Source organism: Lemur catta, chromosome 2 (assembly GCF_020740605.2).
Source record: "Lemur catta isolate mLemCat1 chromosome 2, mLemCat1.pri, whole genome shotgun sequence".
Taxonomy (NCBI): Eukaryota; Metazoa; Chordata; class Mammalia; order Primates; family Lemuridae; genus Lemur; species Lemur catta.
The window spans coordinates 102,126,193-102,150,148 of NC_059129.1; the positions used below are offsets into that span (position 1 = coordinate 102,126,193).

General features: G+C 40.3%; 1 protein-coding gene across 1 annotated transcript in view; it reads right to left on the reverse strand.

Moving 5' to 3' along the window:
- Positions 1 to 5,706: 5,706 nt before the first annotated feature.
- The window catches only part of AK9 (adenylate kinase 9), a 102,423-nt gene continuing 84,173 nt past the window's right edge, over positions 5,707 to 23,956 (reverse strand). Inside the window, exons 31-40 of the mRNA XM_045544168.1 lie at positions 22,658 to 22,871; positions 20,339 to 20,540; positions 18,164 to 18,310; positions 17,834 to 18,054; positions 11,711 to 11,907; positions 10,328 to 10,497; positions 9,997 to 10,095; positions 7,966 to 8,068; positions 6,635 to 6,749; positions 5,707 to 6,008 (exon numbers count right to left, since the gene is read on the reverse strand). Coding sequence (XP_045400124.1) covers positions 5,806 to 6,008; positions 6,635 to 6,749; positions 7,966 to 8,068; positions 9,997 to 10,095; positions 10,328 to 10,497; positions 11,711 to 11,907; positions 17,834 to 18,054; positions 18,164 to 18,310; positions 20,339 to 20,540; positions 22,658 to 22,871 — 1,671 coding nt within the window. The 3' untranslated portion in view covers positions 5,707 to 5,805. The remainder of the gene's footprint in view (positions 6,009 to 6,634; positions 6,750 to 7,965; positions 8,069 to 9,996; positions 10,096 to 10,327; positions 10,498 to 11,710; positions 11,908 to 17,833; positions 18,055 to 18,163; positions 18,311 to 20,338; positions 20,541 to 22,657; positions 22,872 to 23,956) is intronic.

Genomic DNA, 23,956 nt, shown 5'->3' on the forward strand with positions numbered 1-23,956 from the left:
TAACTATTTATTGCAGCATTTTCTCCCTCTCAATTTATGCTTCACCAATACCCACTTATTTATGACTTATTACCATCCCCCTTCCAGATCCCCAACATGCCATCTGTAGCCTCCATGATTATGAAACTGGAGGTGTAATTATTAGCCTTGCTCTGAAATTTTTGAGAGTTTTTATTAAAACTACCTGAAGTCCCATGTGCCCCTTCTCTGAGGTTTCCCCTTCATCCTGAATTGCCTCTAAATCTCCCAGTTTTGTGGGGGTCCATGTGGGATGGTGGGGAGCTCTAGCTGACTTTGCATGCCAGCAGGAAGAGAGCTCAGTCCTAGGACTTGGCTGCCCCATTACTTCTTGCTGCCACAAGGGTTGCAGTAACAACACTTGTCCTTCACAGATCCTCAACAGCTGAAGATGACTCAGTGCCGAGGTAAGCCAGGCACTCCCATTTCCTCATTCAGTCATTGCTCACTACAGCACAAACTCTGTGAGGGGAAGCTGGGTCTGAAGGATCTTCCAGCATCAGCCACCCACAGTGGAGGCTTGCCCTTTCTTCAAGGCAGTTTTGTTCAGGATCCATGTTGTCTCTCCCTCCCTCCCTTCCTTCCTTCTTTCCTTCCTTCCTTCCTCCCTCCCTCCTTCCTTCCTTCCTTCCTTCCACAGAGTCTCTTGCCTGGGCTGGAGTGCAATGGTATCATCAAAGCTCACTGCAACCTCAAACCCCTGGGCTCAAGTGATCCTTCTGCCTCAGCCTCCTGAGTAGCTGGGACTACAGGCACATGCCACCAGGTCCACTAATTTTTCTATTTCTTGTAGAGACAGGATCTGGCTCTTGCTCAGGCTGGTCTCAAACTCCTGGCGTCACACAATCCTCCGATCTTGACCTCCCAAAGTGCTAGGATTACAGGCATGAGTCAATGTGCCCAGCCTCATGTTGACCTTTCTTAAAACATTTTTGTTGTTGTTAGGGCCAGCTGGTCTACCCCTAGCAGGTCCTCTTAACTTTAAATCTTATAGAGCAGGGTTTGGGGTGTGATTCATTCATTCATCTAACAAATATTTATTGGGTGCCTATTAAGTGCCAGGCGTGGTGTCAGATGCTAGGGATGCAGCAACTAACAAGGCCCTTGCCCTTATGAAACTTAACATTTTACTAAAGGGAGACAGGACAGACATATAAGTAAACAAATAAATAATATAATTCCAGAAAGTGTTAATTTTTATAAAGAGTGATGATGGAGACTGAGGGGAAGTGCAGACAGGATAGGGTGACATTTGGGCTGATATTTGGATACAGACACAGCTGTGTGAAGATCTGGCATAGAATGTTCTAGGCCGGGTGAGGTGGCTCAGGCCTGTAATCCTAGCACTCTGGGAGGCCGAGGTGGGAGGATCGCTCAAGGTCAGGAGTTCGAGACCAGCCTGAGCAAGAGTGAGACCCCATCTCTACTAAAAATAGAAAGAAATTAGCTAGACAACTAAAAATATACAGAAAAAATTAGCCGGGCATGGTGGTGCATGCCTGTAGTCCCAGCTACTCGGGAGGCTGAGGCAGAAGGATTGCTTAAGCCCAGGAGTTTGAGGTTGCTGTGAGCTAGGCTGACACCACAGCACTCTAGCCCGGGCAACAGAGCAAGACTCTGTCTCCAAAAAAAAAGAAAAAAAAATGTTCTAGGCAAGGGAGAAGCAAGGATAAAGGCCCTGAGACTGGGAATGAGCTTGGTGCATCTGGGAACAGAAAGGCCTGTGTGGCTGGAGCACAGTGAATGAGGGGGAGAATGGCAGCAGATTTCACAGATAAAAACATAGGACACCCAGTAAAATCTGAATTTCAGAGACAATGAATAGTATAACATGGGACATTCTTATACGATCCAGATTTTTTTCTCTTTCCCCTCCAAATCCAGTCTCCACTCTTCTCCCCTCTTCTTTAGGCCCTGGGAAGCTACAGGGACTCAAGGACTTCATCAACAAAACCCTGTGTGTACTGGCTTCCAGGTGGATTGGGTCAGTGGAGAACCTGGCAGGAGACTGGAGGAAGAAGGTCATGGTCAGCTGGCAATTAAAAGTTGGTGGAAGTCCTTTGTCATGATGAAGGACACAAGAAATACTTGTGCAGCCTGGGGTGGTTGGATGATAACTGAAGCTGGAAGAAACTATAGTCCAAGAACTCATTATGACTTAAAGTGATTTGAGGGGAACAGAAGGGTAATTGCTCATGTTCAATGCCAATAGTGTATAGGGATTTTATAGCACTAATTCAGAAGTGTTCCAGTTCCAGATCCCATATCCCTTGTCCTATGCACGGCTGGTGTGTACCTGCTTATATTTTTATCTCCTACCCTAGACTGGTAGAGTTCTTGTAAATATACACATGCTTGTATTTACTAAGTGGTCCTCAACATGCCTGCCATTCAGGGTTGGTGAATACATGTACTCACTAATTAATTCTTTTTTTTTTTTTCACTTAGCCTTGACTTGAAACTCACACTAATTCTTGGAATGCCTTTCACTCTCTGGTTAAAAATCTCAATTCTGATTTATTTCTTTAATTTTACCTGCCTTGATTCTGAAACGTCCATTTAATCCAAATGTCATTCCCTCTAAGAATTCTTCCCAGAACCACCCATAATTAAGGGCTCTCAGGCTTTGTAGATATATCTTTACTTAAGTCTCCATTTGCAAAAGCAAGAACAAACCAAAAAAAGATACAAGAAAAAAATCACCCACGACTAGACAGAGGCATTCATATGTAAAATGTATCTTTCATTCCTTTGCTGTTCTTGAACTCCCTCCGTCCGCTTCACCAGTGAATTTATGAAATTTTAATAAATTAATTGAATTCAATATTCTCAAATGAATTAAGAATAAAATGAGAAATATATAATAAAATTGAAAATGTTTAAAAACTATTGTATTTATTACTGTACTTTGAGTTTTGAAGAATTTAAAACCACAGCTCACACCATATCCTGAAATGAATTCTAGAGAGCTTAAAGAATTAAATATACTTTTAAAAAACCCAAAAAAGTAGGAGAAAACAGAATAAAAGATTTATTAAATCTCTGGAGATGGAAGAATTTCCAGAGCTTAGAATACTATTCAAAATCATAAGGGAATGATGAACAAGTTTTCCTTTGGTACCTAAAAAAGAGGATTTATTTACTGCAAATACAAAGGGTTAATGTCTATGTTACGTAGAAGAACTCACACAAAACAATTTAAAAATGCTTAATAAGTCAGAGGGCAAAGGATGTGAAGATATAATTCACAAAATGCAACTAGTGACCAACATAATGTTCAATCTCACTATAAACTCAGATTAAAGCAACAAAGTTCTACTTTTCACCTATTAAAGAAAAAAACTGATAACGCCAAATGATAGTAAGGAAGTGATAAAATTGGTGTCCTTGGGCACTCCTGGAAGCAGTATGAATTGCTACAACCATTTTTGAAAGTAGTTTGGTAATATGAATTGTGAGTGAATAGTCATTTAATATTCATGCCCTTTAACTCAGCGATTTTATTTCTCAGAGTTTATGTCAGGTCAATAATCCTAAATACAAGGGGGAAAGATTCATCAGAGCATTTTTTAATGTAGTACAACAGTACACAGTCCTGCAGTAGGAATGGTCACTTATAGGATATCTACTTGACGGATCTGAGTGTAACTGTTAAAAAAAGGAAGGAAAGGAAGTACTCCAAAACCCTTTCCCTAATTTTCCACATTTCATTTACTATAGTCACATGACTCTTTGTTTTAGGATCTGTCATATGGAGAATACTTCTCCTCCCTGGGTGAAATTATCATTCTTTTGGCTGCAGTGAAAAATGACATATAAACAAGCCATATAGAGGTGTAGGCTGGTTGCAGAGTTTCCCTCGCCCTCAGAGCTGCACCGCCTCAGCCTCTTTCTGAAGCAGTCAAGGCTGGGGCAGCGGCTTGAGGATGGGGGTGGGCACAAGGGAGTCTCAATTGGGGGTGAGCCCCAGTGCCACCCACTCTCTTATTGTTTCACTCAGGGAAGATATTAAGGGTCTCTGGACACCCAGGCAGAATATTTTTTCATTATATTGGGTGACACTAGTTCACGGATTATTTATAATAATATGCAAGCATAATTTCTAAACAAAAGGAAAATTTCAGTAAGAGGTTTTAAAATGATACATATTCTCCTTTCTCATTGCAGAAATGCTGTTCTCCCTTGTTAGGGACCCCTTGACACAGCTTGCTAAAGAAAACACAACTTGCTCCCCTGAGAAGATAGCAAACAGTACAGGTGGCTGTGAGTGCATGGATGGAGTGGTACACACACCCCCATGCACATGCATATGCACACACGCAAAGGACTCTGGGCAGTGACACACCTTAAGAACAGACACTGTTACGGTGGTTTCCAGGATGTGCTTGTAGTTAGGAAGTGACAAGGGTAAGTGCAAGGCTCTGTAGTTAGGCTGACAAGGTCTGGAGCTGGATTCTACGCCTCATATGATCTTGGTGTAAGAATGAAGAGATAATGTGTGTAAAGCCAGTAGCACACTCTCTGGCCATGTGGCAAACAGACTGGAAATAGTAGCCCTGTCTGCAGTTATTCTAAATAAGGTCCCATTTGTAGACAGGCTCAAGAGACCTGAGGACACTTACATCTTGTTAAGAATAAAAAAGCCAGTAGCTGGTAGTCTGGTGATGGCAAGATGGTAAATTATAGGTATTAAGAAATGGGCAGGAACAAGAGTGAGAAGGGGCTTAAGTTGCCAGCAAAACTTGTTAGCTACTGGCAACTCCCAGTCTCCTGAAAAAGTAATGGCTTTTGAGGTTTATTCTAACTTTGACAATAGGCTTCCAGCTTTTGTTTAAAAATCATTTTATTACAAAATATATCATACAAAACATATATAAAACAGGCCTCTAGTTTTTAACTGACATTATTCAATTTATAGGGATCAAAGAGCTAAATTATTCATTTTAGAGATTAAGAAACCAAGGCTCAGAGAAATTAAGATTTACCCAAGGTTATACAGTTAATGGTCATGTTTTTTATAGTTTTAAAGAGCCAATCTTGCTGTTTCACATTCTAGATCTTTTTATACTGCTGCTGAAAAGTTGGTCTTATTTTTAAAATCTCATTCAAATTCAATTTAGTAAGTTTTCTTCTACATACGCTTTTTGATAGCTGTCACATATAATGACTCTCTGGATGTCATCCTTCTTAAAACTACAGGTGATTTCTAACTACAAAATAAGGTATAATGCATGCTTCAGTGAATACTTAAGAAAAGAGGCAGGAAGTTAGTTATCCAAAAATCCATTTATTTTGGGAAAATAATAGTGTCTTATGTTCACAAAGCTCATAAACAATTCCTTATGGAAAACATACAACCAATATTTCTGTTTTTCTATCAATATTAACTTTGTTTCTTGAAGCTTTCTAATCTTTAATGAGTAATTTTCCTTAACAGAGACGTTAACATTTCTACTGAAAATGTTAAAAAGAAAAGTAAACAATAAATCTATTAAAATATGTTACTTCAGTATTCTAAATGGAATTATAAATGGAATGTCTATTTTGTTAAAGCATCAAAGTTCAGGCGAAGAGCAATAAACCTTAAAACTGTATTAAAACTTACGCTTACAGAAGAGTGTTGCTTCCTGGCTGGCAGAACTGAGTCCATTTGAAGTCCAGCAACTGCGTATGTTTCTCAGGAGGGAAAAGTACTTTAGAAAGGCCCAAATTTTCAGTCCACTGCTTTTGACTTCCTGCTGTCACTTTGTGACAACTTGAGATTCAAGTTGCAGTTACCTAAGCAAACTACCCATTAATTGGGTCTATATTTTGGAGAGAGAGGAAGGTCTGTAATTTATGATCAAAATCAATGGCTCTAAACTGTGGTTCCTTGTATTTTCTGGTCATCTTAGCACTCAAGTATGTTATGAGTTCACATCTCTCCATAAACTGTTCCATCTTCTTCTTATACTTTTTTCTTGTATATTCAGAACCTTTGGGATTAAATGCTGTAGAAAATTTCACAGAACTGTGAATCTATTAGGCTAGTGAGTCATAAAAGGAAAGACAAAGACAACTGGCTGTGTGATTGAATTGCATAGCTATGGTTGAGAAGATATCCAAATCCCAAATCAGATTTGGGATTATTCTATTTTAGGTCATAATTGCCTATATTCACCTTGCAGGGGTGGGGAACCTGTGGCCTCAAGGTCATATGTGGCCCTCCAGATCCCCAAGTGTGGCCCCTCGACCAAATCAAACTTCACAGAATAAATCTCTTTATTAAAAGGATTTATTCTGTAAAATTTGGATTCAGTCAAAAGGCTGCACTCAAGGATCCAGAAGGACACATGTGGCTCCAAGGCCCCAGGTTCCCCACCCCTGCGAGAGCTGACTATATTACTCGTAGTCTCTGCTTTGAAAACTAGAAATTCAATTTTTATATTTTCTTTAAAATATTTGCTCTGTATCGTACTTGAGACACACACACACACACACACACACACACACACACACACACACACACTGTCTCTCAACCAAGCAACCAACCCAGTTTAACAATCCTATTCATCATGTATGTTACCACTAATGTTACATTAGTTCTGAGTAGTATATAATTTTAAAAAAGACATACCTTTTAGATGAAATGCTATGTATACTAGTGCAGATCTCCTTATACTTAAGAAGGGAAATTTGGGCTTTACGCATCCTGCTGCATTCATTGCTTTAATTAGAGAAGTTGCGATACCCTGCAGGTAGGGAACAATGTCAATTATGTGGATATTTAAATTTGGTTTCTTTCCTTAGTGCAAATAAATAAAGAGGCTTATTCCTTGCCTCAAATAGCCTCCTAGGGGTGGGGATGGGACTTATAAAGATGGATAGATGATTACTTAGCTGACAAGAAAGAAATACAAAATACATTTGATTAGGAAAAGGAAAATTACACAATTGGCTTAGTGCCAGCTGGGTGATGTCTACATGCATAGGCTTCACTACACAATTCTATTTTTATCTGTTTGACATTTTTCATAAGAAAAAGTTAAAAAAAGAAAGAAGGGGACCCTGGGCTTTGAGTTGTCTTAGCCCATATTTGCTTCCATTCTCAAAACTGTCCATATTGCCTGCCACTGTGAGGACCCTTGGCCACCTGACAAGGAATTCCAGAGACCACAGTTATCACTGTAGTCAAGATTCGGGAGCCTAGAAGAAGGTGGGAGCCCTTCCTGATAAAATTCAGATTTATGAGAAGACTCATTTCTAGGTGAGCCTCACCTGGAATTTCCAAGTTAAACCAGATCGAAGGCTAACCATCTAGGCAAGTTGAAAAAAAAAAGCATTTCTGATAAAGGTACGAAGTTGTGCCCTAGGCTTTTATTTTGTAGAAATTAAAAAAAAATAGCTTTAAGAATAGTTGGCTGCTGCTAAGTTTTACTATCTTTAAAAAGAGTTATATTTGAATAAATAAAATGTGATAAATTGATATCTTCATCTGGATTTTGAGCAAAATATGGGCTTTGAGGTTCAGTTGTCACGGCATTGCCACTCAACCCTTTTCAGTAGTGAATGAACCTGGTGGAGACTGAACCTGCACATTTCAAATCATGAAAAAGTTTTACAGACACTGAAATTCAAAAATAAGAACCAAACTGCATATCCGTGTCAAATGTAAATAATTTTATGACATCAACTCTCTTTTCACTGTAGTGCAGATATCTGGGAATTAGCTATGGAAGCAGGGGATTTTTCACACATTTTATTTTAACAACCGTCCATAAACAAAATAGGTTAAGAGTGGATTTGCAGCTTAACATCAGAAAACTTTCCCTTGAATTTTATTGTCTGCAGCTTAAAGTCAGAAAACTCTGCCTTCAATTTTATTGTTACTAAAATGAAAATTATTGTTAAAAAGAAGATAGAGTTGTACTCTTCTAACGTGTATCACAGAAAATGATGAAAGAGAACCTGTTCCAGATATCCAGGCAAAGGAAGACTAGTGAGAATTATCGGCTCCCTTAATGGGGGCAGTTTGTGCGGAAGCTTCTGATCCCAGTATTTCATTGGTGACCTGAGAACACAAAGTTCATTAGATGGATGTTCACAAATCCACTTATTGTGTGTAGATAGGAATATGCAAGAGACAATTACAAGATACAGTTCACTACTTGTTTTTCTCCCTTGGAGAAAATTATACAAGTGGGAAAACTGGGGCTCCTAAAAGTTCATGGCCATCCATCCACCTGGGTCTCCATCCCTGCCCACCTATTCTCAGTTTTCTTATTGTTCACAGCAACTATATAAGACTTTATTCCTCAAACTTCTGACTCTTTTAAGGACTCTCTCACCCCCAGGCAGATGCTGTGCTATACACAAACAGGCCATCAGGTTGGACTTCCTCGGCTGCTGGTCACAGGCAGAGGTACCTCCCACCCGAGACCAGTCCCTTCCAAACACTGGATCCTGCATCCTCTCTCCAGGTACCTAACTACAGCAATTTCTCACTCCCTCTCCCTTGCCTCTGGCTTTTCCTTCTTTATTGGATCCTTGCCACGCATCTGCATGTATACATCCTCATAATTCCCCCATTAAAAAAAAAAAGGACAAACCTCCTTCACTTCTTATATTTCTTCCAGCAACTAACATCTCTTCTCTTTTTACAATTAAACTTCTTCAAGCAGTGAGCTTCCCTAGAGATCGCAAGCTAGTACACAAATGCTATCTGCAGATGTGATTTGATTTTTAAATTTGAATCAGTCATGAGTGTTTAAAGATCTGCACAATTTGAAAAGAAATTTGGTTTCCAGCTCCTTGTGAGAAGCAGAAATGTCTGGCAGTGATGAGTAGTTGCTGCTCCCTGTAGCAGGCTACAGGCAGCCTGGTGTGCAGCAGTCCCTGCACTGTGATGGCCTCACAGCCAACCTGCTTCCCTCAGGTTCTCTGCCTCCCGCCCACTGTGTTCCTAAACTCTGGACTACAGGCAAGGTCTTCATTTCCTCATCTTTCATCCACTCTTCGGACCTCTGTGGTTGACTTCACTCACTTTACTCCACTGAGCCTTTCTTGCCAACATCACCCATGAGCTGCTGCAACTTCAATCTCAAACACTTCACAGCCCTTGACTTGCTTGACCTCTAAAGCAGCATTTCAACCCCTGGCCAGGCCATCCCAGAGACATTCTGCCTCCCCTCTGACGCCCCTTTCACCTCACTGTGGTTCTTTCTCAGTCTCCCGTCTCAGCTCTTGGTGTCTCTCAGGGCGTGGTCCCAAGCCTGCTTTTCCCACGTGACTCTGATGGGTGAGTTTAAACATGCCGCCAAATGTTGGACAGGATTACTCAGACAGCCTCATAACTGGTGTTTCTGCCTCCAAACCTTTATCAACACTCCAATGATGGTCTCACTCCAGAGCAAATTTGATTATGACACTGACCTAACTTATAACCGATGTACTCATATTGTCCTTGGGTCAAGTCCAAATGCTTCATAGTGGTTTTACTTGACCTCCCAAACTCTGGCCCTGCTCCCCACTGCCAGCCTCACCTTTGCTCCTTTGTCCCTTTCCACGTCACATCCAGCCATGCTGATTCCTGGCAGTTCAGTGATCCCTGGGCCAGGTTTGTGTGCGGGTCCCTCTGCTTGAAACGCGTCCCTCTTTCCCCTCATCTAGCCAAGTCCCACTCCTTATTCTGGCCTTACCCAACAGACAAGTCAGTCAGACCTTAGGGCTACATACACTGTTCCAGAAGTCCAGGCATTTCCCCACCCTAAACTCCATCATATTCTGTTGTTATCAGGGACTTAAAGTCTATCTTACCCTGGACCTCAGGCTTTGGGATGGCAGAGACTAGTCCTCGTTCACCATCTCACGTACAAACACACACACACTCTCTCTCTCTCTCTCACATATATATATATCTCCCCTGCCCAGTTCCCCAGTATGCTGCATGGAGCACAGAAGAAATTCAACAAATATTTGTGACTTAGTGAATGGCCTCACCTCAAAAATTTCTCGAGTTTTTCTTTATTCTCACAAGTATATATACGATCACGATATTCTGCAGCATAGTTAATGTTACCAGGTACTAGGGCTTCATATCTGAAAAGCCAAAAAACAAACCAAAAAACCCCTATTGTATAATTAATATGAAAAACCATTTAAATAAAACATCAAAAATGTTTAATTTTTCTACCTATGCAGCTCAAGGAAGAATAGAACATTTTCCCAACTAAACAATAGCAACTTTTTGACAAAAGTGTTAAGAGTGTTATATGAACCACTAGTTCCGAGTAGACTATCATTCCATACTTGCAGGAAGGCGAGGACTTGCCTTTGTTGTCCATCTTGGTAGGTCACTGGGCAGTAGCCCTGGAGCTCGGCACACTTGGGGAACCGACTCTTCAGCTCTGACAGCGTCAGCCTTTTGGGGAGCATGTCAGCAGACGGGAGTGGATGAGGTGCTAAGGGAGGCACGTATAATTCTGGGTTCTCCAAAAATTTCTATTAGAAAAAGATCACAGGGTTGTGGGGGGACAGGAGGGGGTGGATGATGAGAAATTACTCAATGGGTACAACATACATTATTTGGGTGATAGATACCCTAAAAGCCCTAACTTGACCACTGTGCAATCTATCTGTGCAACAAAATGACACTTGCACCCCATAAATGTACACCAAAAAAAGGGTTATAGTAGCAAGACCATTTAAACCAGGAATGCTATGCCGATCAGAAGTCACCCAGGCTCTCCTGCGCTCCCCCCATTTTCAGTAGTGGCATCTGCTGCTCCTGTACTGTGACAACTTCTCCTCTGGAAGTTCCTTAAACTCCTGACTGATAACATCTACAGTCTCTCTTAATCTCACTCATTCATTCATTCATACAAAAAAGTGTGCTGCACTCCTATGACATGCTGGGCAGTGGAGCATGCACAGTCAGCTGCCAGCCTGTCTTCCTGTCCTGCCGCATAATTAACCAGTTGGGTGCCCTTTGGCAGGTGAGTTGACTTCTCCAGCTTCAGGTGCCACTCTGTAAAATGGAGGGGGCGGGCCAGAGACACGATCTCTAATGTCATCCTAGTTTTAAAATTTTGTGATTACCATTTAAATAAGAAGGAAGAAATAGATGTCTCCTTAATAAAGGGATAAAAAATTCTAATTCTCAGAGGAAAATAAAATGTTCATCTTTGTTTTCATTATTGTTTTCAACCACCAATCTTTTTATATCATCAAATTATGAACATTATAATATCAGAACAAATCTATATTCTGTTCTATTAAACAGAAGTATGAGGTGTATGGGAAATTCTAGCAACAGAAAACAATTTAAAGCCCAGGAGACATGACTCTAATTTTCCTTCTGCAGCCCCTGAGTTGAACCCCTGGGGTGCCCACCTGTGGGGAGAGCTCTTGACGCTCAGCATCCCAGTATTGGTGGGGCTCACCTTGGCTCTCCCCACCTATTAGGCTGGCCCAGACCAAGGGGCCATCACTAACCTTGGACTTCTGCAACATTTCCAAATATGTCCTACAGTGCAGTTGCAAGACTGACCACTGAGTTGCCTCACTGGTCCCAGAGTCACAGGTTCCAATAATGGGGCTCCCGATCCCAAGTTTCTGAGTATTCCCAGCAACGCCCACCCCTTCCTATCTGACAAATTCCAAGATAAGGCATTTTCTTTCCTTAGTAAATATTTGGAGTTAGGAACAAACTTACATTCAGTTTTTCCTGAGAATTCATTTTATAATAGTGCCCCCTGAACTCTGCTGCAAATTCCAAGGAGTCTGTTACAGAGCAATCAAATAATTCACACGTTTCTGCCAGGCTGACAGGGCAGAACTGTCCAAATTCTCCCAGGCGAGAAATCAGCTCTTGTGGTGAGATACACAACTTGTCAATGCAGGCCGCTTTTCCTGGTATTAACATATTAACTATTATTATATTTTTTTCATAGAAAACACAATGATTTAGAAAATTAAAACAATTTCAACTATACAGGCTTATACAAGTATACACACATTATAAAATTCCAAACAATACAGTGAAAAGTAAAAGTTTCTATTCACACCTCCATCCTCTCAATCCAACACTTCTGAGAGGTAATCACTGTTGGGCTGATAACCTTTGCTGTCGTTTTTCTATACATTTGCATATACTCTTTTTTGCATATAGTATGCTTATGCCACTATACTGGAAACATTATTCTGCAACTTGCTTGTATCAGTTAGTTATGGTCTTTGACATCTTTCCATATAAGTTTATATGATTTACCTAATTCTTTTTAATTTATACACATTATTCCACTGTATAAATATATTATAGTTTACTTGACCACTTATCTATAGATGAATGTTTTGGCTGTTTTAGTTCTTAGCTATTATAAACTATATGTATGTTATAAACACTATATATACACACACAATTTATATATGTATGTGTGTGTGAGAATACATACCCACTTACACACATATGTAAATTTGCTACATATTTTAAAAATTTCTATGGGATAGATTTCACGAAGTTCAAATAGTTTGTTGACATGATGTTACACAAACTTCTCTCTATGCTGCCCAAGAGAAGGCAAAAGTGACTGGTTTTACCCTAAAGAGTCTATTTTAAAAAGAAAGAGCCCAAGTTCCCTTAAGGCAAGTTTAAGACTTTTTCTCCCCAATACTCCTTGGAATAGGGACTTTAAAGCAATATGAGATGTTATAGAAAATAAAATTACTTTTTTATAAATTTTAGTTATAATGAGTAAATTTTTTTTTTTTTTTTTTTTTTTTTGAGACAGAGTCTCACTCTGTTGCCCAGGCTAGAGTGCTGTGGCATCAGCCTAGCTCACAGCAACCTCAAACTCCTGGGCTCCAGTGACCCTTCTGCCTCAGCCTCCCGAGTAGCTGGGACTACAGGCATGTGCCACCATGCCCGGCTAATTTTTTCTATATATTATTTTTAGTTGGCCAGATAATTTCTTTCTATTTTTAGTAGAGACGGGGTCTCGCTCTTGCTCAGGCTGGTCTCGAACTCCTGAGCTCAAACAATCCGCCCGCCTCGGCCTCCCAGAGGGCTAGGATTACAGGCGTGAGCCACCGCGCCCAGCCTAATGAGTAAATTTTGATCCCAATATATTTTAATGGTCCTTTCACCAGGGAAAAGTTTTACCTTTTTTTTTTTTTTAAATTATGCCTAGGAAGGTCTTAAACTAACTATAAAATTATGAGGCATAAATCATAGTTTTGTTGTTTGTTTGTTAGGATAGAAAGGATCTCCGCTGAGATGTGCTATCACAGAACTACAATCCCTTATCAGAAACCTCTGTGGCCAGATATATTGGATAGAATATTTCTGATTTTAGAAATATATCACACCCTTTCAGGGTCTGGGACAGCACCCTGTAATCTATGACTTTAAATTTCTCCAACCAAATAGGATGGCCCTTCCTCACTAACTGGGGTACATAAAGACTATAAATGGCCACATGTCAGCTCAGATCAAGTTTTGCCTTCAAATGACTTATGGAATAAACTTGAGGTTTTTAGAGGTTTTTGGATTTTGGAATCACTGGCCAGAGGTGTGGACCTGCACCATGTCACAGTCTCACCTCACCAACCTGCCTGCCTCTAAGGGGAAGGAGGCTGTGGAAGTCCAGGAGATGAGGTGCCCTGATACTAACTACTATCCCCACCTCCCCAAAAGGCCAGACTTAATCCTCAAAAGGAGATGGATAGGAAGCCATGCCCAAAGACGTTTCCATCATGCAATTTTGCTGTTAAACAAGGGGTGGGAGGTGGAGGAAAAACATGCACTAAATAAAGGATCTTTATTAACTGGCACTCCTTTAAGCAGTTGTAGCCCTCCTTCAATAAGGCAGACATTTAAAACCATTGGCTTATTGGCTGTCATCCTCCATTTACCTCTTGAAAGCAAAGAATCATCAGCATGGTGTCAGCACTATTCCCAACAGGTCTTTAGGAGGAAAATCGATGACAGTACAGTATTTTTCAAATAGTCAAATCTAAGACTCAACAGAGTCAACAAAGGTCAATTAGAAACCCCAACTCTACCTCAGAGTCCCACAAGAAAGGACACCACCCATGCATGCTGACCATATCGTCAGGTTCTGGTCTTCTCTGAAGTGCCAGCTGGAGTTCAGAGTGCCAGACATCTCCTGACTGTCTCTGTACATCTTTCACAGAATTAAGAGAAGGCTTTCTAGGGTAGCATTACTTGTCTTAAAACAGAATGACTTTGAAACTCACCAAATCTCACTACATAAAATTCTTGTCACCTAACATTCCCAATTACCCTATTAATCTGATCATAAATCTGATTGTGAATTCCTTCACTGCATCATGTATCATGTGCATCATTGGAGGCCCCAGGGTGGACTGATCTGACATGACTCAGTGGTATTCAAGATCCCTGCCTTGTGGTGTTCCTTCCTTGTGTAACCCCCACCCTGGGATGGCTAGACCCAGTCACTTGCTTCTGATAAATAGAATATGGCAAAAGTAATCAAATGTCGCTTCCAAGATTAGTTTACTGTTATGGGCTGAATTGTGTCTGCCAGAAAGAGATGTTGAAGTACACCCAATACCTATGTTGTGACCTTTTTTGGGAATAGGGGTCAGATAAATAGACACAGACAGATAGACTCAGAAAGGAGAATGACATGTGAAGACACAGAGAGACACACACACACACCAGTGCCATGTGATGACACAGAAGGAGGATAGAGTCATGCGTCTACAAACGAGGGAACACCGAGGATTGCTGGCCAACACTGGAACTAAGACAGAGGCACGAAACAGATCCTTCCCTAGAGTCTTCAGAGAGAGCATGGCCCTGCCAACACCTTGATTTTGGACTTCTGGCCTCCAGAACTGTGAGAAACTACATTTTTGTTATTTAGGACACCAAGTCTGTGGCAGTTTGTTACAGCAGCCCAAAGAAATGGAAACAACTACAAAACTTGTCATTTTCAGTCTGCCCAGCACTCCTTCTTGCCTTTTCAACTTGTTCACTTGATCAAGCAAGCTGCCGTGTTGGAGAGGTCCACCTGGCCAGGAACCCAGCACCAACAGCCAGCAAGGAACTGCGGTCCTCAGCCCAATAACCCTCAAGGAACTGAATCTTATCAACATGTCAGTGAGCGTGGTAGTGGATTCTTTTTCAGTTGAGCCTTCAGAAGAGACCATAGCCTTGGCCAACACCTTGATTGTAGCCTTGTGAGAAACCACCCTGCTAAACCGTGTCCAGATTCCTGACCCATAGAAACTCTGTGTGTGTGTGTGGGGGGGGTGTGTGTCACTTCCTACAAAGACTATTACACTACTATAGTACTATAGTGGTAACGTAATATATAGTACTACAGAACAATAATATGTAGTATTATAATATATAGTGTTATAATATTATACTATAAAGTACTATAGTATTATATTAATAATATTATATATTCATAGGTTGCTCTTTAGCTTAGATGTGCTGAACCTCACCAATCCTGACAGGGTGATTTAGAATCCTATAATTTCAAGTTTCAAAAGACACTCAAATATTTCTTTTTGTAATTCTTGGGATATTCTTGGTGACATCTGGCAATGTCTACATATCCTATGCTGGAATGTGGCAGAATGAGGAAGCATCTCTTTATATTCTAGCCCTAGCCTTGTGCCATCTCATTGGTCATGGTAAACCTTGACCCCTGATAGGGGAGGATCATTTGAACAGTATACAAAGGAAAAGAGAGCATGAAAAAAGGAAAAACGAACTTCAAGCAAATAGGTACAGGCTGGATTATTCAGTGGAAGCTGGAGCAGAGAAGAACAGGACAGGCTTCAGTCAGATTAAACTATCTGCGGTGGAGGCAAGGCACTGGAATAATGCAGTGGACACTCTGGTACCCCATCCAGGTTCCTCTGCAGGACTGACATACCCATCCCTGGCTGCTGGGAACAGTGGCACTGATGGCTCACAGCTGGACTGGGATTGCCCCTCTGACACAGGTTGTACAAGTTATCCTCCCTCCCCGGGTGGCCTGTGGTCAATGATAGGCTAATGGGGGATACAAAGCCTGGCCCCTCCCCTCAATTTGGGAAATTCTGAAGGTCCATCCCAGCTCCAGAATTTCCCTATAGGATCTGCTAAGGGCTCTGTTTCCACTACCCTGCAGGTTAGTTTCTCCCTCTGCCCAGTTCTGCCTTCCTCTTGCCTACAGGCATATCTCCTGATTAGAGGTCCCAGATAAAGTACTAGATGCCTAGTTAAGTTTGAATTTCAGACAAACAATGAATAGTTTTTAGTATATATTGTGTGATATTTGGAATATACTTAAACTAACAAACTACTTGTTTTTATCTGAAATTTGAATTTAACTGGGTGTCCTATATTTTTAGTTGCTAAATCTGGCAACTCTGCTTCTGAAAGTACTTCTTCCTGGTAAAGCTTCTGCACATGACTTTTTATCTTGGGTCTGTTTCCAGGGAACCCAATCTAAGACAGGGAGGGGAAACAGAGTAACAGAAAGATGAATGAGGCACAGTTTTGGCTTTCAAAGTCTGCCGTAGTGTGTTTTTAGTGCAATGCTATCCAGAGCTTATTGAGAATGGGTTTCTAAAAACTCAATTCTCCCTTCCTTTGCACTCTTATTTTCCTGTCTTACAATCCTCAGGTGAAAACAAATTCCCAATCTGTAGACAAACAGGAACCATACTGGTTATGTCCAAATCATGAAGCAAGATAAATGAGGCAGTTATTATCAGAATCCTCACTGTATTTTTCCTGTACAAGGTTCTCTTCTTAGTCATATTGCTCCCACATACCTCATCCTATTTTCTCTGTGGTTTCCAAAGTTAAACAAAATCATTAAACACATGTTTGTGAGACCCCTACAGATAACTTCTCATTAGTCATCACCCTTTTTAGAGATATCAGAGTAGGTAACTTTCCTATTTTGTGTATTTTTGGAGAAAATCAAGAAACTAATAGGACTATATAATCAAACATGTTCTTCCATGAATTCCAAATACAGATCAACAATCATTTTAAAGCTCTAGGTTTTTTATAGACTTAACATTTATACCATACCATAATGAATGTAAATGGTAAAAATAATTTTAATGCTAGATTCCTAAATAAAATTTTGCCAAGTGTGACTCCACAGACTACTGGCCCCACACAACTACTCCAAGCATTCTGGAAAATAGCTTTTGTGGCATTCCAAACACTGTAAACCCTTCTAATGAGAGATCATGCATTATTTTTATGTCCTAGGCTCACACAGGCATTCAATAAATGATAGCTTGAGTAGCAGCAGTCATTTATTAGAACAAATATGCTCACGTGTCTTAGTCTGTTTGGACTACTATAACAAAATACCACATACTGGGTAATTTATAAACAGCAGAAATGTATTGCTCACAGTTTTAGAGGCTGGGAAGTTCAAGATCAAGGCACCAACAGATCTGGCGTCTAGTGAGGTCCTGTTCCTCATAGATTACACTTTTCACATGGTGGAAGGGACAAACAGACTCCCTTGGACACATATCCCATTCATGAGGGCAGGGCACTCATGACCTAATCACCTCCTGAAGGCCCTATCTCTTAATACTATTACCCTGGGGATTAGGTTTCAATGTATGAATTTTAGGGAGAAACAAACATTCAGACCATAGCACCACAATAATTGGATAATACTATATGTTTAATTTTAAATTAAGATTAAATTTAAATTAAGATTGTCAGGACAAATGTTCAAATTGAATAAATTACAGTAACATGAGTCAGGCATGTTTAGACTTTAATTCATATTTTATTCTATGTTTTAAAATGTTTTCTTACCTTCTTTTATTCTTTCCAGGTAGGTCTGCATATATTTATTCACCATTTGAACATTCTTAATGACTTCATTCCATACCCACCATTTGCTGTGAAATCCATCAATCACATACCAGTTCTGATGCTGTTCTTCATAGTATTGCCTAATCTCACCAATATTTTTGCGGTACTTTGCATTCTTGACAGCTATAATTTGTGTACTGTTGTGCAAGGGATAAGGCAAACTAATAGAGAAACAGAGAAGGAATGGAAAAAGCTGTTAAAAACATACTTTTTTCCTCCTGGATGATTAAAGTTCATTCCTTTATTGTTGTTTTCATCATGGTACATTACCTTTGCTCACTTTTTTTTTGCAGGAGCAATCTTCTGAAAATCTCCCTGGAAGGCACATCTAACTCAAAGATGATCATGGGAATGATTGACCTGGCTTCCAAGAGATTCACTTGATGTGCAGTTACAGGATATCCATCGATGATAACACTAACAAGGAGAAATGTTAAAATTAAAAACTCACATTTCTTGTTCTCTCATGCTTCCCTTCTGCCTTCCAGAACGAGTCTATCTCTTCAGGAGTAGCCCCATGCTTTTCCTTCTGTAACTCGACTTATCTTCTTCACACTTTGCCCTCTTCATCTCTGCATCTTGAACCTCAGTTATCTTTAACCTCAAGAGCCACGAGGTGGGCAATATACACACAAACACAGCTGGGAAGGTGGAGGTAGGGGAGAGCTCTGAATTCATACACACTTAGCATCAGAGAGCTAGGTTTTGGCAGCATTCAAGAGATAACACACATAATACCTTGAACACTGTTCAAATGGTGCTATTAATCTAAGCATGAAACAGTAGAAAGGATATAGGTTTTAGAGGCAGAGAGACTTAGATTTAAAACCTGGTTTGAACTCTCTGAGCCTCAGTTTTCAGTAAAGTAGGGGAAATGATATTAATAAGATATTTAATCTTGTTTTAAAGATCAGAGATCAGGTATGTAAAGCAACTAGAACAGGGCCTGGCACATATTAGGTATGCAATAAATAGTATCTTAGGGAGAGACTAAGCAGATATGGGCAAAATTGTGTTCTAAACTTGCTTTTGTAGTAAAGGTTCTGTGAGGAGGCTGGGGCTGCCGAAGGAGAGATGGAAAATTGGTAAGTGGAGCTCTAGCAGATCTGAGTGGGGATCATTCCATCAGCACCCATGATGCATGCCTCTGAGCAGAAGGGACAAAGAGAATTTAAGTTAGTCCCACAGTTTGAGACAATGAGATTGTCACTATCACGCTGAGAGGAGGAATAAAGGCTGTGCATAAATTCTGGAGGAGTGGTCCCCAAGTCAGGACATTTGCTGGGAGGTGGGAGCAAGCTGTGTGAGCTGCCTGGCAGTCCTCAGGGGGCTTGTTTGGCGTAAGTCACAGACACCCTCCCTCAGTGCTCTGTAGCTAAGTTGCTAGACACTAGTGTTAAATTCCACAGCAGGGGGAATTATAAATTCACAGAGTGAGGCTGGCCTAATAGAGAACGTATGAGGGTGCCATTGTGGTTTCTTTAAATAGAGAATAGCTCAATTTCTTTGTACTGTGACAGGTCACTGAGTAACCCTCAGGATTAAGGAAATTCAGGGTGAATGAGCAGTCATTGTCCTGGTATTAAGATGAAATAAAAAAAAACGTTTTTGACTCAACCAAGGTCACCTCATGGAGGTCCTTCCTACAAGAAGCTGAACACCAGGGAGGAGGTGATTCAACCTGGGTAAGTTCCAGGGCTTTCTCTGGGGAAAAAGTCTGACACCTCAGAATCTGCTCCCCCATAACTGAAATTAGGAGAATTGTTCAAGGATTTGATTAAGCGCCAGTGGCAAAGAAGGAAAAGAAGGCTCTTACTATTAAAAATGACCTTGAATAAATTGGGGTGAGGGAGTGGGGGTGGGGCTCTAGGTCAATGACCTGTGCTCGAGCCCAGGGCCTCAGGTGTCCCTGGGGGGGGGCTACTATAATGGGCGTGGCCAGTGGCTGTGCTGGGGGAGTGCCGGCTGAGCAGGAGTGTAAACTGAAGCGAGAGCTCAAGCACACAGCGCTCTTGTCCAAATATGGCTTCCAGGCAGAGGTGCTGCTACCTGTGCAGAGAGCAGCCCAGAGAGACATCTCCACTGGACCAGCACCCTCTGGGGGGCAGAGGAGGGTAGCTTCTCTGTCACTCCATGGGGCAGTGAGAAGTCTACTAGGGTGAGCCTCCTCTGTGGACGGTGTGAGCCTGGAGGCTTTTGGCCAACTCAGGCATTGCTGGAGGGAGTGAAGTGTTACCGCCTGCTAATCTGCCACGTGAGTACTCAAGCTAAGTTGTAGCTTGGCGGGAAATTAAAATATGTAACCATATAGGTGCCCAGAGTTTGAAAAGTAGGCAACATCCTTTACAAAAGCTTTAAACCCTATTTAAGTGTTTTAAATTCCTAGTGAGCAATTTCTTGAAAGCTTTAACTCCCTCTGCCCCTCCTCTCACCCCTCTCACTTACCCTGCAGTATTGCATACACTTTCCATCAGAGAAAGTTCTAAGGCTTGAATAGCCAGCTCATCAGGTACTGTCATTCCTTTATAAAGATGCCAATTTAACATCAGTGCCAGCTCTGTTTCTGGGTGGTGGTTTAATACATAACGCAAAGTATCTCCTATTGATAAATGCTTTAAGCCATATTCACTTGCAATTTTTTTGGCAACTGAAAAACATAAAACTTTAAACTCATTTCATTTCACAAATTCACCAGTTAACCTTAATTTTAGACTCTAAGGTCTAAAACTAAGACATCAACAGCAAACTAATCTTTACATTCCTCAACGAACTTTTGAAAATTAAAATCACCACATTACCAAATTAACTGTCAAAGGTCAGTCATTATCAATACTTCAGGTATGCGGCTGATGGATCTGGTTAATGAGCTAACTATGTGATTTTTTTTTTCACAACCAAACCAGTGTTTAAGGTTTTCTTCCTTCTGCAAAATTTTTGAGAGCTTTGCAAGGCAATTTATGTGTTTTCGATATTTGGTGTTATGCCCCAAATAACAATGTAACACTCTTGTTTCCCAGGATTGTACCATTCCCCTGTCTGTCCATTTACGGACTCCATGCTGCAATCAGGATAGCGTACTCTATACAGTGAGGTCTCAGTTAATCCTCTAGGAAATAATTTTTAAAAATTATAATGGCATACCTGACATTTTAATAGTGATTTATATCTTATGAGGAATTTTTCTTCTGTGACCTTGTTTGATATTTTCAACTATTCCATCAGATGGGTGGAATGGATATTGAAATTCCAATTTTATAGATGAGGGGAACTGAAGCCCACCAGAACAGAATGATTTGTCCAAGGTCACAAAGACATTGCCATTGGCTGAAAGAGGACTCAGACTGGCTTCTCCTAAGTGAGACCATAGACAAACGGCTTCCAGTAACTACTAGATGTGGGAGCGCTCTGTTGGTGTCTATGCCCTGCCTGAGCACTCTTTGGAGACAGCGATGGGTAGAGGATACTCACAGCCCATCTCATCCCCTGGGGAACGTGATTAACTGACCAGGGACCACAATCAGGACCCACCAAGAGGGAAGCCCCTGTGAGAGCTACAGAGCTCTTCATCTCAGCTTTGCCACAAATACTGGAACCAGACTTAAGGTTTTTAAAGTTCTAAAAATAATTAAGCTTTTAAAATTTGCCATCTTGTTTAAAAATTAACTGCCATTTCAGCAAAGAAATGAGAAATCATATTGCTTTGTCTACATTTTCGCCTTTTGCTCTGGATGTGGAATCTTATTATGAATGTCAATGTTCTGCTGTTTTGGGGAAATACCATTGGCTTTGTGAACATTTAGAAAACAACTATTATAAACTCTTTTGTCATGTTAAGAAGTTTAAAAGGGCAAAATAAAGTTTCCATCCGAAGAGCTGGAACACAAGACTCTCCTTTATTATTTTTGGTGACAAATTAATCTTTGACCTTCTCTCTCCCTTTCATTCTCTATTCAGTCAGTCGTTAAGACTTAGTATTTTCCTTTGACATATATCCTACATCTGTCCTTTCCATTCTGTTCTCATTGTGACCAACCACTTTTCTTGTTATCATGTCATCTTGAAATACTACAACCAACCTATTTTGGGACTATTTGCCTTAAAAAAAAAAAAACACTACTACCCAAAGTTCAAACATTACCAGAATACAGTTTATCAAATGCCTTTTCCAGCAATGATTAAGATAATTGATTTTGTTCTTTTTAAACTATTAATGTAATAGAGTATACTTATAAAATCTTTTAATATAATTTTTATGCTAATATAATCTTGTAACATACTATTACAGTCAATTTTATAATTTTTATTTAGGATATTTGATGGTAATTATAAATATTAGTTTGTAATTTCTTTTCTTGTTATCTTATTACGTGTTTTGATATTGCGATTATGTTAATTCCAAAATGGATTTGTGTTCTTTATATCTTTTTGACTATATGGACCATATTCTTTAATAAAAGAAAGAAAAGAAAAATAAAATGGGAAGCTCACTATCTTTTCCCCTGCTATGGAAGAGCTTATAAAAACAGAGGCATGATCTCTTGAGCTTTTAATTTTTTGAAAGTTTGATATAATTTTTCTCTAAAACCATCTGATCCTATTTAGGAGTTGGGTTATATTTTTCAATGCCTTCCCTTCTATGGTTATTGGCTTATTTCGGTTTTCTATCTCTTTTTGAGTCAATTTTGATAGTTAGTTTCCTGAAGAAGTGGCACCAGTTTTCAGGGGATTTATGTTTGAGGAAAACAAAGGCAAACATATGCTCACCTGTAGTTTTCCCAGATTTTGGAGGCCCCACAATTATAATCTTAATGGGCACAGTAGGCTTAGGTTTGGGTTGGCGGATATATTTCATTGGGTTCTTCATAAATTTCTCTTTAGTTTCTTTACTAGATAAAAAATAAATATACTGACGATGAATCACAGGATAAACTGGATTCTCTGCATTTTCAACTGGCTTGATTGTCTCTCCTTCACTTAGCTGCAACATATACACAATTGCATTTGAAAGTTAGTTTTGATTTAAACAGCATTTCCCCCAAAGACATTTAAAAATATGTAAAATAAGAAATAATTTTTTCTTATAGAATAAGAAAATTAATTATGATCAAATATTAATATGAGGTAACTGTAGAAAAGTACAAATTAGTTTCCACTCACATGCAGTCAATGTAATATTTTTTAATTGGCTTTCAGTTTATGACAATTATAGTTTTTCTCCTTCCTTTATAATGTTGTCAGTGTGTGCTGAATATTTCTGCCAAGGGCTGTAAGGTTGTTTGCATTTATTCATAGGCCAATTTATCTTCACAAACAAGTCCATTCCTAAGGTGGTGTTATGGATTGAATTTTCTCTTCCCCACCCCTCAATTCATATGTTGAAGCCCCAGCCCCCAAAGTGGCTGTATTTGAAGATAGGGCCTTTAACAAAGAAGGTAAATAAATGATGGGACCCAAATCTGATAGGACTAGTGTCTGTATAAGAAGAGGATGACACAAGGGGTGCGCACATAGAGAAAAGGCCACGTAGGACACAGTGAGAAGGCAGGATCTGCAAGCCAAGGAGGCAGGCCTCACCAGGAAACTATCCCTGCCAGCATCATGATCTTGGACTTTTAGTCTCTAGAAACGTGAGGAAGTAAGTATTGGTTGTTTAAGTTACCCAGTCTGAGGTATTTTGTTAAGGCAGGCAGAACGGACTAATGCAAATGGGTTCCTGGATTACCTTTTGGGGTACACTGGTAGGGCAAATCCCACTGTGTTCTCTTCCGCATTTTTGTACAGATGAAATCCCACTCATATAAACATGAAGAGCAGTCATGAAAGGAAAAAGTACCCACAAAAGGCAGCCTGAGGTATGGGCGTGGAATGGAGTGGGAGGAGTGGTCCCACGTTTGCATTGCTGATGATGAGGTCTGGGTGCTAGGTTTGAACATCTTTTTTACAGCATCAGGCATCAAATGGCCAAGCATCAGCCACCCCTGGACTTGATGAGTAGGTGTGAAACAGCATGGTAACATTGCTTCTCCTAAGAGCTATGCCTGGACAGTTGCTAAAGGTCGGTGG